This window comes from Pelophylax lessonae (assembly GCF_965119305.1).
Source record: "Pelophylax lessonae genome assembly, chromosome: 9".
In the NCBI taxonomy this organism is placed as follows: domain Eukaryota; kingdom Metazoa; phylum Chordata; class Amphibia; order Anura; family Ranidae; genus Pelophylax; species Pelophylax lessonae.
The window spans coordinates 151,847,465-151,861,782 of NC_138776.1; the positions used below are offsets into that span (position 1 = coordinate 151,847,465).

Consider the following 14,318-nt stretch of genomic DNA (forward strand, 5'->3'; position numbering starts at 1 on the left):
CTTTTGGCCACATTCGCAGATGCCAAAACATCCACTTTGTAGAATTTAGTGAAAATGTGCACCAACAACCAGGTGGCCGTCATTCAAACCTGCACCACTGACGCCAGATGACGGAAGGCCCAAGAAGCACTAAGCGCCACAGTAGAGTGTGCCGTTACAGGGAAAGGAGGAACCCGACCCTTGATAGAATAGGCCTGAGTCACCGTGTCTGATCCATCTGGAAATGTTCCCAGGAGAAGCAGACAGTCCTTTTCTTGGCCCGTATGTGAACTCAAACAGTGTGTCTGACCTCGGAAAAGACTCTGCGACTGCCAGATACACTTGAATTGTCCAAAGGGCATCCCAAGGAACGCAAGGAATCCCTTCTGCCTCCATCCTGCACAGAAGCCATGAAGGAAGCTTGAGAGGAGGGAAGGTGTAGATTCCACAGGGCCACCAGAGTATGTGGGGTCAGCCAGAGGATCCCGTGACCTTGCCACAAACCTCAGGACCTTTCTGTTGAGCCGAAACGCCAACCGGTCCACCTTGGGCGTGTCCCACCGCAGACATATCAGATGAAACATGTCCGAATGAAGGGACCACTCCCCTTGGTCGAGCGCCTGTCAACTGAGATAGTCCACCTGCCAATTTTACACACATGGAATGTACACGGTGGACAGGGCCAGAATGAATCGTTCTGCCTACCAGAGAATGCCGGCTACCTCCAGAGACGCCAACACACTTTGTTCCTGGTGATTGACATAAGCCACCATCATGGCATTGTCCCACTGGATCCGTACTGGGAGCCCCCAAAGCCAATCCGTCCAGTGATCCAGGCACAGCCTGATTGCCTGAAGTTCCAAGACATTGATTGGTAGTCTGAATTCTTTCAGCGTCCAACAACCCTTAGCGCACCTCAGCCACAGGGCACCTCCCCACCCGGACAGCCTGGCATCCGTCATGACCATTGTCCAATAAAAGGGGAGTAAAGACTTGCCCTTCCCGAAGAGTCGGAGAACAAAGCCACCAATCTTTGCAGACACACTTATCAAAATAGGAGAGATAAGCAAACACTTTTGCCATGTGAGACGGCTTGTGAGTACAAAAAGGAACGGTCACCTCCGCAGCCAGCTTAGCTGCATCCTCCATCTTCAAAGTCTCCCACCCTGATATAATCAGTGCATTAACCTGCACCTTCTCGCGCTCTGCTACAGTTATGGAGGAATCATCCTCACTATCAGACAGATCAGAGAACGTGGCTATTAACCCTGCATCTGCGGCAACAGAGCCAGATTCAGGATCTGACGAAACAGATCACGGTGGGGGTGCTTTCTGCTAGCCCGTCGCCCAAAGTCCACCTCCATCTGGGAAACAAGACTCCAGGGACAGCTGTCAGTGCATCAATGGAAGGCTGGGACCCGGAGGAACTCGGGAGGGGGTCAGGTGGAGAAACCTGCTCCTGAGACTCCATGAGTGAAAAGGGAGAACCCACCTTTAAAACGTTTCTCGCACTGACAGGGGACTCACCTAACCTGAGGCACCGCACCACCGCAGGGGCACCCAGAGACAAATCCCCCTGCAATATGCAGCAGAGAGGGGGAGGGACCCCACAGGGGCTCAACACCCTACTGGAGGACAGATGTCTGCCCCAGAGATAGCTAGGGATAAATGTGCAGTGTCCAGGGGAAAAGAAAACCCAGGAGTCAACACCAGGGGAAAGAGGAGGGGCCCCCACAGCCATATTCACCTTCCTAGAGGCTCCACTATTATGGCTGCGGCTCCTGTGAACGCGGGACCAAACATGGCCGCCGGGAGAGAAAGAAGCACAGGTCCTAAAGCATGGCACTGTCCATGGCAAAATGGTCGCCATACACAGCGCCCACAAGGCTCAGAGAGACCAGGCAAAGCATCTCTGGAGCCTAGGCCACAACTTTGCGGTGGAAGGGGAACCCGGGTCGAACGACCACCACACTGGCAGCGCCCACCCCATCAGGGAAGTCCGCCCCACCGGTGGCATGTCTGCCCATCCCCCGACAGGTACAGTGCTGCACACAACAGCCAACATCCATCATTGTCCTGCGTGATCCCTGGGGGTAGTTTGGCAAAGGGAAGGCCCACAGGGACCACACAAAACAGAGGGGGGCCTGGGGGTAGGGGGAAGGAGGGAAACCCGCATGTCAGACCATTCCTGGGGGTGCCCTCATCCACCCCCACACGGCATCCAGGAGAAGAGGGGAGAGATCATACTCCCCAAACCAAGGAAATCAGGCAGGCATCACTCCAGACAGAACCCCTCACCACCGAAATAGGAGGCTTTCAGCCAGAGGGACCGCTGTGACTCTGGTCAGGACTCGGTCGTATGTGACCTCGTATGCAACATTTAACTCTCAGGTCAGCATCTGTCCAGTGGGGCTGTCGCGAGCGACCTAGCGAGGAGCTCTGGTCTGTGCGCGCTCAATGGCCAGGCATCTAGCTATCCAGCCCGGCAGTTGATTGTAGATGTCTCAGCTAAAAAAAAAAACACCAGGAGAAAAAAAAAAAAAATATATAATTTAAAAAGGAAAAATTGGCCAAACCAGAAGATCCTGGCAGGGAGCTAGGTTCATACTCCATAGACGTAGCCAAGTTGTTTTTCCTGCCAGTGACCTACCCCTGTAGCGGCTGATATGACCCTATGGTTCTGAATATGGAGCACTGCGCCCGTCAATTAATGAAATAATTTTTTTTTGTGCCTTTGCAGAACGCATGCAGTAAAAATTATGTCTCTGCACCATGGTGTGAACAAGGCCTTAACCACTTGCCGACCAACCCAAGTACATATTTTTTGGGGCAGCGGCTCTCCTGGGCGGAATCACGTACAGGTAAATGAATTTGCTCTTCCGATTGGACACAGCGGAAGCCAATCAGCGGGTCCGGCAGACCCAACGTCCACCGGGACCTGTCGATCATTGCTGAGAGAGGCAGAGCAGCGGTTTGCCTATGTAAACAAGGCCGCTTGCCATTTTTCTAGTAGGTGAGACAGAGATCCTGTGTTTCTACCAAGCAAGAACACGGATTTCGGTCTTCTCACAGCCAAAGCACCGCCCTCCCAGTTAGAAAGCACTCCCTTTTTGTTTGCATTTTATTTGGAAATCAAAGTCCCGGAGTCTGGAGGAAGAGTGGAGTGGCACAGAATCCAATTTGAATGAGGTCCAGTGTGAAGTTTCCACAGTCAGTGATGATTTGGGGAGCCATGTCATCTGCTGGTGTTGGTCCACTGTGTTATCAAATCCAAAGTCAGTGCAGCCCTCTACCAGGAAATTCTAGAGCACTTCATGCTTCCCTCTGCTGACCAGCTTTATGGAGATGCTGATTTCATTTTCCAGCAGGACTTGGCACCCGCCCACACTGCCAAAAGTACCAATACCTGGTTTAATGAACATGGTATCACTGCTTAATTGGCCAGCAAACTCGCTTGACATAAACCCCATTGAAAATATATCACTCTGTGTGTAACACATACACATTATATATGTTATAAGAGTTTCACTTTAGTTTTGAACTGAAATAAATGACATTTTTGATAATATTCTAATTTTAGGCAAAAACCAAAGTACAGAGAAAGTATGGGTTTTAAGGCCAATTGGGAAAAGGAAAACCAAGAAATCAATTACTTAAAAATTAAACATTTTATTGTATTTGACATTTAAAATATTACAGTGTAAAAGTGAGGGACCACTGTAGGAGACAAGGAGCCCCCCATATATTCACCAATACATTAAAAACAACAGCACAGAAATATATCCCTGGTAGGGGAACAATACATGCTTCAAGCTGATGTTGACGCAAGAAGTCTTTGTTGATATTCGGTTTGAGGGTCCCAATGAGCCAACGCGTTTCGCATCGGGCTTCGTCAGGGCCAGAGAGACCGAGCAATACCGATATTTCTTGCTGTATGTGGGAGTATTGATAGTAGGCAGGGTAATCGAGTCCCTATGGTGGCAAGTATCTTGTAACAACGGCTGGTGGTGTGAACCAGTCTCCGTATTATTTCCTCAGCTGGTATAGAGCCCCCGTATTGTTGCAGCAATCCCTTGAGTATATACCTCTGTAGGGGTTCCCTCTCTTTGCGGCTTCACAAGCCAGAGAAGCACTGTAGTGTGGCTCCTTAGCGTATTGCCCTAGGACATAATCCTCCAGCCCATATTTGGGGTCCATTTTATTGGGGGGGGGGGGGGTTTCAAGGACAAACCACACGGTGCAGGAGTATACTACAGGACCGCATAACGTCATCACGCTACCCTAAATTGGAACGCAAGCCGGAAGTCAGCCTTTTTCTGCGAGGAGGACGTGCGGCCCGCACCGCTGACCACCAGGGATAGTGTGCTTTGTACTTTTAACCTATTTTAACCTGAACAATGGGTAAATAAACAAATTTAAAGACGTTATCACGCTATTTGGAGCCTTTCTTCTCCCCATATATTGCCTTCACCATTACTGGTATTTGGAGCCCAGGGAAACCTGCAGGACCGTACAGAGGGGAAAGCCATCTTTGCCGAGAGGGCAACCTTAAGCCTGAATGGTCTTAGTGTAGTATGACACATAAGACCCACGTTGTCTGGTAAGTGACCCACCTTATTCACATTTTGAACCAGCCATTGATATCCTGAACTTTCAATCCAGAGCATTTGCACCTTCTTTGAATAATTATCTATTGAGGACATCCATTGCCTGAAGTATATCACCAGTGATTGATGGACTTTTTTATAATAATTTGTCCCCTTTTTAGACCGTGTTGTTTGAGGTTATTATATATTACAGTCATTAGTTTACCTAGCATATGATCCACCGCTATGCTTTTTTGAATATTTATGTATGGTATTTTGGTTGCCATCAAATGATATTTATAGATTCACACGGGCATTTAAATCCTAGGAATACTGTTTATTCAATATTTAGCAAGCGCTGTATTTGGCCTTTTTAAAAAAGACCAATTTTTTGACAAAATACTACAGTATAGTCCAAAAGAGGGTGTGGAGACAGGATATTAGATAGTTTTAATTATATACCGTTCACAGCCATGATGTCATGTCCATGACTATCGGGGTGAACCTTCCGGGGTAGTGGCTCTCCGTATGTCCTGCCTGATTTTCTCTATTCTAATTTTAGGATATATACAGTATCACACAAGAGTAAATTTGAGGTCCCCTCCGCAATAACTCAACACAGCCATTGTCTAAACCGCTGGCAACAAAAGTGAGTACACCCCTAAGTGAAAATGTCCAAATTGGGTCCAAAGTGTCAATATTGTGTGGCCACCATTATTTTCCAGCACTGCCTTAACCCTCTTGGGCATGGAGATCACCAGAGCTTCACAAGCTGCCACTGGAGTCCTCTTCCACTCCTCCATGACAACATCACGGAGCTGGTGGATGTTCGAGACCATGCTCTCCTCCACCTTCCATTTGAGGATGCCCCACAGATGCTCAATAGGGTTTAGGTCTGGAGACATGCCTGGCCAGTCCATCACCTTTACCCTCAGCTTCTTTAGCAAGGCAGTGGTCAACTTGGAGGTGTGTTTGGTGTCGCTATGTTGGAATATTGTCCTGCAGCAAAGTCTCCGAAGGGAGGGGGGGGGGATCATGCTTCTGCTTAAGTATGTCACAGTACATGTTGGCATTCATGGTTCCCTCAATGAGATGTAGCTCACCAGTGCCTGCAGCACTTATGCAGCCCCAGGCCATGCCACTCCCACCACCATGCTTGACTGCAGCTTCCTTCTGGGATGAAAGCCATGCAGACAAATTTGATGCAGTGTGCAGTGTATAGTCTGAGTACTGACAGGCTGACCCTCCACCCCTTTAACCTCTGCAGCAAGCTGGCAGCACTCATACTTCTATTTCCCAAAGACAACCTCTGGATAGGATGCTGAGCATATGCACCCAACTGCTTTGGTCTACCATGGCGAGTAGTGAGTGGAACCTGTCCTGTTAAACCACTGTATGGTCTTGGCCACCATGCTGCAGCTCAGCGTCAGGGTCTTGGTAATCTTCCTATAGCCTAGGTCAGTGATGGCGAACCTTGGCACCCCAGATGTTTTGGAACTACATTTCCCATGAGGCTTATGTACTCTGCAATGTAGATGAGCATCATTAGAAATGTAGTTCCAAAACATCTGGGGTGCCAAGGTTCCCCATCACTGGCCTAGGCCATCTTTATGTAGAGCAACAATTATTTTTTTTTAGATCCTTTGCCATGAGGTACATTGTTGAACTTCCAGTGACCAGTATGAGAGAGTGAGAGCGATAACACCAAAACACCTGCTCCCCATTCATACCCGAGACTTTGTGTAACTAACGAGTCACATGACACCGGAGAGGGAAAAGGGCGAATTGGGCCCAAATTAGACTTTTCACCTAGGGGTGTATTCACTTTTGTTGCCAGCAGTTTAGACATTAATATCCTTGTGTGGAGTCATTTTGAGGGGACAGCAAGTTGACACGGTTATACAAGTTGTCTACTTACTACTTTACATTGTAGCAAAGTGTAATTTCTTCAATGTTGTCGCATGAAAAGATATAATAAAATCTTTACAAAAAAGGGGTGTACTCACTTTTGTGAGCTACTGTACATTCATACACAAAAAAAAAAAACTAAATTTTTGTCTTAGAACTATATATATGGATTACTATAGTCATCTGCATATAGGTATGAATGGTGAAAGATGCTTACCAGTTAGAGACGGGGCATATGTGGTTGTTTGATAATGCCATGGCATACCTGTAAATGATGAAAAAATAAATACATTTAAATTAAACACTCATTTAAGTTTTAAGATATTTATTACATGAGTGGTACAGTTTTCTCAGCATCCAAACAAGAATGTTCCAGATCTAATATTGTTCATTAAAACTATTTAGCTTATTAAACAATCTTTCATGTAATTGTGTTGCTCCACTGACCAATTTATTTGATCTAATTTTAATATGTACAATGAATCTTACACCCACACGTTTTAAACGATTTAAGTCCTTATGACCAAGCCTCAATGAGCTGTAAAATGGGCTGCCCAACAGCAACCAGATGAACTGAAAAAGTTTTCTTCAACAACTATTACGATCTAGTGGATTTATGAAATACCAATCTCTAAGATGTTCAATCAAGTGAAAATTCAGCCTTTAATATATTTCTACAGGTTTATCAAGATGATTATTTACTTATTTAAAAAGAAGTAGGACCAAATTCTTTGGCCCTACTCATTTGGGTCACAGGAGTGCACTTCTTTCTGCACTCCTGCGACCCATATTCAGCCAAAAGCGGACTAAAGTCTGCTGCCGGCTGATGTCAGTGTTCAACACTAAAGGGAGTGCTGGAAACTGCTCATCATGCAATCGGACCAGAACCGCTTTAGAATAGGCAAGTATAGCTATCTTTTCTTTTACAGGGTAGATAGAATAGTCTTAGATTGTGGGGTGGGAGTAGAGTTAAGGCTCGTACACACTTGACAAAAAAATCAGATGAAATATCCTCCGATTTTTCTCTCTCATGCTCAGCTGTCATAACCGTTTTTAGTGGACAGTGCATAATATTCACGAAATTTCTCGTCTTTTTTTTTTTTTTCTTTTTTGGGGACAATTGTACCTAGACTTCCGGGTCGCCAGCAACTTCAGATCATGCACGGTATTTCGTATCCGATTTTTCCTAGACGTACTGCATACACATTAAATGAAAATTGGTCGTGCTGGGGACAGACGAAAATTTTTTTAGTGTTTGTCCCTCCGTTTTTTTTTTAGTTGAAAATATCGGCATCAGCTGCTGAAAGTTGTGCACACCCTAGCAGAAAATTCGTACGATTTTACCTCGGACGAAAATTTTCGGCAGATTTTCTATTAGTGTGTACCCCACTTTAGGCTCAGCTAAGGTACAACTGGAATTCCACTTTAAATTTCTGTTTCCCTCAAGGAAAATTTAGACAGTTGGGTTATACTGTCTACTGGCAAAGAAAAAAACATTAAAGCCATGTATGTCGCTCCAACATAGGTAGAGTAGGAATAGAAGACTAGTGGGGCGGAAGGAGACGAAGGTCGTACCGTGTGGTACAGTCAGAAAATCCTGTAGTCAATGTGGAACTGAAATGCATGAATACGGATATGACATAAGAGGACACTGCTGGTTTTATTTTTTCCTGTGAAGCAGAAGAGCTAGGGGCAGAGCAAAGAAATAAAGGATGGAGGGGAGGTTAAAAAAAAAACCATGATAAAATTAAAGAACCTGGAATGGAAGAGGCACTACACGGCCTACAAGGCAGTAGGATGTGCCTTAAGAAGAGGCTTGCCCTCCTCAGAGTAGACAAACATGTTCCATAAATTGCAAGTTTTAGTATACACCTCTCGTTTATGTTAATTCGTCAGCACAAGATCCTCCAGTAGATTCAGCTCTACAATTTTGTGAAGCCAGAGTCCAATGGATGGAGGTTGCAGATCATTCCATTGGAGAGAAATACATGATTTAGTGGTGTTGAGAAGTTGGCGGGTAATAGATTTTTGTAAGCATATTTGAAAACACAAGGAAGGAAGAAAGCCAGGACATCTGGTACTGAACAGTCTAAAGTTTTGGACAATCCAACAGACCTCTGTCTAAAAATGACAGTTTAGAGCAGGACCAAAAGATAAGTAGGAGCGTACCCAGCTCCTCCTGGCACTACCAGCATGAGTCAGAAGTGGCCTGAAAATAAGTATGCAAAAGGTAGAGAGTGGATACCAACACATCTAGATTTTGAAGTTTTGTGAATTCTTGTGCAAATAGAAGATTTCAATGCTAAATCATACTAGGTTGGTCTTTTGTGCCATTGTGAACGGTGTTGTTCAGGTCAGTTGCCATTTCTCGAGGAATGGCAACGAGAAGTCACCAGGAGGAAAGATTATAAGAGAATAAAGCTTGAACAAAGCATGAGGTAGTGCACCACGACCCACACAACATTCTTGACACTGGAAGTTACCAGGGGAAGGGAAAAAAAAAAAAAAAAAAAATGCTGGATTTGAAGAGCCATCCAAAAGTCCAGGCCCTAAAAGTCCCATTGGGTCCATCAAAATCAGCATGGATGGCTAAGAGCCTGCCTCCAAAACATAAGACACCCGAAAGCAGCTGGAGGTAAGGAGAACCCTGAAGGGACCCTCTTAAAGGCCCAGCAAGAAGCACAGATTTCCTAAGATTGGGAATAGAATGGAGACTCCCAGAACTAAAAAGATGGTGGTAAGGAGCGTGGAGCATACGCACAACGTCAGGCCTATCAGGCGGTGTACTTCAGAGAGGGGAAGTAGATCCACAAAGCACCAAGGAGCCCATTGGAGTGGTATTTGGCTTTGAGCCTTTTTAATTTGTGGTCACAGCTTAAGTTCTACATGACAGCCCCAGACATACTATACATACTTTTCGGTAAGCCAACATTTCTGTATTCAAAAATAATGTAATATTCTAATTTTCTGAGATACTGCATTTTTGGGTTTTCACCAGCTGCAAGCCAAAATTAAAAGAAAAAAGAAAAAAATGCCAAAATATATTACTCTGTGTGTAATGAATCGATATAAAATAGGAGTTGCACTTTTTAAATTGAATTAACTTTTTAAAATATTTAACATTTTTTTTTTAAATGCACCTGTATTGCTCTCACTCAATCCTTCACGACGATACCTCACGTGTGGTGCAATCAATTTTTACATACTCCTACTCTCCCTGAACTGTGCTTTCTATATATGGGGTGTGTGCAGGCCTATATATGGGGTGTGTGCAGGCCTTGTATAAATGTATTGCTATTATAAGAGTTCTAAGATGCTCCCTATGCAATTGCATTGGCAGGTGACAGGTACAATATTATGTTTGATTAGCTGTATCCTCAGCTACACTAGCCGCAGATCTAAGGTCCTGTAGAGGTAGTGGCCCAACTACCCCTTGGGACAAGAGACTGTTCAAAGCATTCTGTAGATTTGACTGTCCTTGGTCAATGACGATGAAACGAGGATGGACATTTCAGCAAGACCATGATCCCAAAACACAAAGCCAAGGAAACTCTCAATTGGTTTCAAAAAAAGAAAATAAAGCTGCTAGAAGGGCCCAGCCAATCACCTGACTTTAATCCAATGGAAAATCTAAGGAAAGAACTAAAGATCGGAGTTCATAGAACAGGCTTACGGAACCATCAATATTTGATTTGTGTGGAAGAATGGGCCACAATCACACCTGAGCAATACATGCAACTAGTTTCTCCATACAGGTGGAGTCTTGAAGTGGTCATTACCAACAAAGGATTTTGTACCAAGTATTAAATGCTAAATTTGGAGTTAGCGTGTTCAATACTTTTTCCCCTGTGTCATTCCATTTTTATTACACATGTATGGATTGCTTGGGTGGTTACCAGCACGTGGTTAAAATTTCACATCAATATCACCTTTAAAAAATAGGTTTACCTGGAAAAATGGTGACATGTTCCAATATTTAATTGTACCTGTGCATAGGTTTAGTGCCAGATCAAGAGGAGAGCATTTCAAAACAGATCTGCAGAATCATTGAAAGAACATGTTTAATTGGAACCGTGTTAGGTTTAAGAATGAGATGGCAGGGTTTATTACTAGACTAGACAACTAATTGTTAACTATTTTTCCACTGGCTAGAACTTGGCAATGAGTTTCATAAAGGTGAAAATTTTTCCTGGATTGACCCAATGGTCATAAATTGCACATTTGTTCAAAAATGTGGAACGTCTTTAGATCAGGTCTTTTGGTACCCAAAGGGACATGGCGAGATGGGGGAGATTCAAGTGCAACAATGCCAAAGCTTTGTCGCACAGAAGCAAGCATATCAACATCGGCAAACATACTGTGAGAAGCCATAACATTGGAATCTGACTTGGGTAAAGACAATGGAAAAGGAGCCTGGTGTTTTGAGCCTTGGACAGTGATGACTTGCATTGAAGCCATTAGCGATCTGAGGAATTGTGACAAAGTTGCAGGAAAGTCTGCCCTAGTAGAGAAGGCCGCTTGTTGCATGCCTGAGAGATGGCTAAAATCAGATGCAGATGCATGTTAAAAATCAGAAGTTGCTCTGATGCAAGGGAAGCCTCATCACGATCAGACACTGTTTTGCGGGCTTCAGCAGAGCAAAATGTTCACCTAATCTTTTGCTGTGGCTCCCTTTCTCCTGGTTTCCGCCATTGCTACTTACAAAGTAGGGTGCGGACACAGGGTAAACGTATCCGAGAAGAAGTATGCAGCAATTCCTGCGCAGACAATCCTGTAGCATTGAAAAAGGGTGTGAGGAAGCACTTGGAGTACCTTGTAAATGGATCTAGGTGGAAGACTGCTTGAATTCTAGTGCCTTAGGACACTAGCAAAAAAACTAAGGACTCATTGAGTAGGGTAGGTTCGGGTCATAGAGTTGATGCCCTGGGGGTGTGTTATCAAAAGCTTGCCTCTGTGCAATGACCTGAAGGTACCAGCCTAAAAATCTAGGTTCTAGGATTAAGCCTATTTTCCTTATTGTACCATTAAGATTTTTAACTAAAAAGGCATGTAAAACAAAATAGAATATCCTGAATACTAAATCATTACAGATATTATTCCCACAGACTTGCCCGAAAACTGGGAAGACATCCATTAAGCATCCATTAAGCGCTTAGACTGCATTCACACCATGGCGTTTTTAATTGCAGGCAGATTTGCCGCAATTCTGCCTGTGATTTCAAAGAAGGGAGGTGTGTATGACAAATTGCAGAAAGCACATTTGAGATGCCCTTTATTAGAATGGCACCTAAAATCACGCTGCGGTTCTGCCGAGATAAATCCTGCTGCAATTGCGGCAACCGGCATCACGTGAAGCATCTCGCCCAAAAAGTAGCTCTTAAACTGCGCGACAATTGCATCAGAACCGCACCGCGATTTAAGGTGCCATTCAAATTATGGGATCTCAAATTAGGTTTCTAATTCACACCATGCCACTTTGAAATCGAAGCAAATTTGTAAGTGCAGTCTCAGACAGCGTACACAACTTCACAAACCTAAACTTTGTCAGGATGTCCTTAAGTGTGTACTACAGATCTAACATGCACTTACTTGCACAAGTTGCTTAAACAAGATTTTTTTTGGCAGCTGGTAAAAACTAGAAGCCCATTGTGGATCCCTCTCAACCACAATGTGGATTGTCCCCATATTAGACCAGCTATAAATATCTAATCTGGAGAACCAACCCAAAAATTAATTTCCAACTTCACATTACAATATTTCAGGATCTTATTTCTAAATAAAATTAGACTCAAGATGCAAATGTGCTGTGTATCAGTTGTGACAGCTTCTTCCTCCGTTACAGTTTTTATCAATATAACAGGTGGCTGCCTTGCAAACCTACGTCACTGACGTGAGAGGACAAAAGGCCCAGGAGGCACCGAGTAGAGTGCACCTTGCCAAGGAAAGAAGGAACCGGACCCCTGATGAAGGCCTGGATCACCGTCTGTCTGATCCATCTGGAAATGGTCGCAGAGGAAGAGGACAACCCTTTCCAAGTGCCATCTGTGAGCACAAATAGGCGAGTCTGACTTCCTAAAAAAAAAAAAACTCTGTAGCTGCCAGATACGCCCTAATTGCCAGGACCACATCCAAGGCATGCAAGGCAATGTCCTTCGGATGTTTTGGCCTGGGACACAGGAAAGGCAACACAATGTCTTCATTCAAGTGAAAATCAGAGACAACCTTTGGAAGGAACGCAGAACTTATCTCTGAACCACCAAGTAAGATGGACAGGATAATGCCGCCAATTCCGACACCCTGCGCGCAGAGGTGATAGCCACCAAGAAGGCCACCTTCTGGGACAGCATAAGAGAATCTCCAGGAGATTCTTAAAAGGAGGCTTCTGGAAAAGAGCACCAAATTGAGGCCCCAAGGCGGAAACGATAACTGCACTGGAGGGGCCAAGTGTCTAACTCCCTGAAGAAAAGTATGCACCAGAAAGAGTGTGTCGCCAAGGCCTGTTGAAAGAAGACCGCTAATGCCGACACCTGAACCTGGATAGTACTCAAGGCCAGTTTCTGCTCAACTCCCTGTTGAAGGAAGGTCAAGATCAGAGCCACCGAGAAAGAGCAAGGATGAACCCCAAGAGACTCACACCACACAATACGTCTTCCATGTAGGAGGGTAGAACTTCCTAGAAGTCGATTTCCTGGCTTTTAACAGTATTGGAATCACTGGCGCAGACAAACCTCTATCAATCAGCACCTGGGGTTCAACAGCCAAGCCGTCAAAGCCAGCAACTGTAAAAGCAGGGTGGAAGATTGGTCCTTGGGACAGCAGATCCTCCCTGAGAGGAAGCTTCCAAGATATGTCGATGACCAGCTGCACCAGATCAGCGTACCAAGTCAGGCGAGGCTAGACCAGAGCCACTAAGATAACCGGAATCCCTTCTGCCTCGATCCTGCGTAGAAGTCTTGGCAGAAGGTTGAGAGGAGGGAAGGGGTAAATCAGCCAATACCGAACCCACAGGGCCACCAGCACCTCTGTGGCGTTCACCAGAGGATCCTGTGACTGAGCCACAAACCACTGCACCTTTGTTGAGCCAAGACGCAAACAGATCTACCTTGGGTATGCCCCACCGGAGACCCAACTGATAAAACCCCTCCGGATGAAGAGACCACTCCCCTTGGTCCAACACCTTATAATGCTGGCTGTTTCCAGAGCCGCCACAACACTTCTTGTGCACCCCTGGTGATGGAAATAAGCCACGGCCATGGCATTGCCCCATTGAATGCGCATGGGACATACCTGAAGACAATCCGACCAATGGTCCATGCACAGACCGATTGCTTGGAGTTCCAGGACATTGATCGGTAGTCTGGACTCTTCCAGTGTCCATAGCCCCTGAACAAAATTTTTGCAGAGGACACCTCCCCAGCCGGACCGGCTGGCATCTGTGGTGGCCACTGTCCAATACAAGGGGAGGAAGGATTTGCCCAGCCGAAGCGTTAGAGCAGTGGTCCTCAACTCCGGTCCTCAGGGCCCACTAACAGGCCAGATTTTAAGTATTACCTTGCGGAGATGCAGACTAGAGTACTGCAATCACTGAGCAGCAAATTATATCACCTGGGATGTATTTCAGTTATCTTGCAAACCTGGCCTGTTAGTGGGCCCTGTAGGCCAGGGTTGAGGACCACTGCGCTAGAGAACGAAGCCACCATATCAGAGACTCCTTCGTTCCCCGGCTCAGCCAGATCTGATTGTCAAGAGTCTTGTCCCATTTAGGCAGAATCTCCCTTTGCTGGAACCTCGTATGGAACTGTGCAAATGGAACGGCGTCAAAGGTAGATCCCATATAGTCAATTC

At 45.3% G+C, this 14,318-nt stretch overlaps 1 protein-coding gene across 1 annotated transcript in view; it reads right to left on the reverse strand.

Moving 5' to 3' along the window:
* Positions 1-14,318, reverse strand: part of LOC309563092 (transmembrane protein 150A-like) — a 303,386-nt gene that overhangs the window by 217,409 nt on the left and 71,659 nt on the right. The window contains exon 2 of the mRNA XM_082267406.1: positions 6,691-6,738. Coding sequence (XP_082123532.1) covers positions 6,691-6,738 — 48 coding nt within the window. The remainder of the gene's footprint in view (positions 1-6,690; positions 6,739-14,318) is intronic.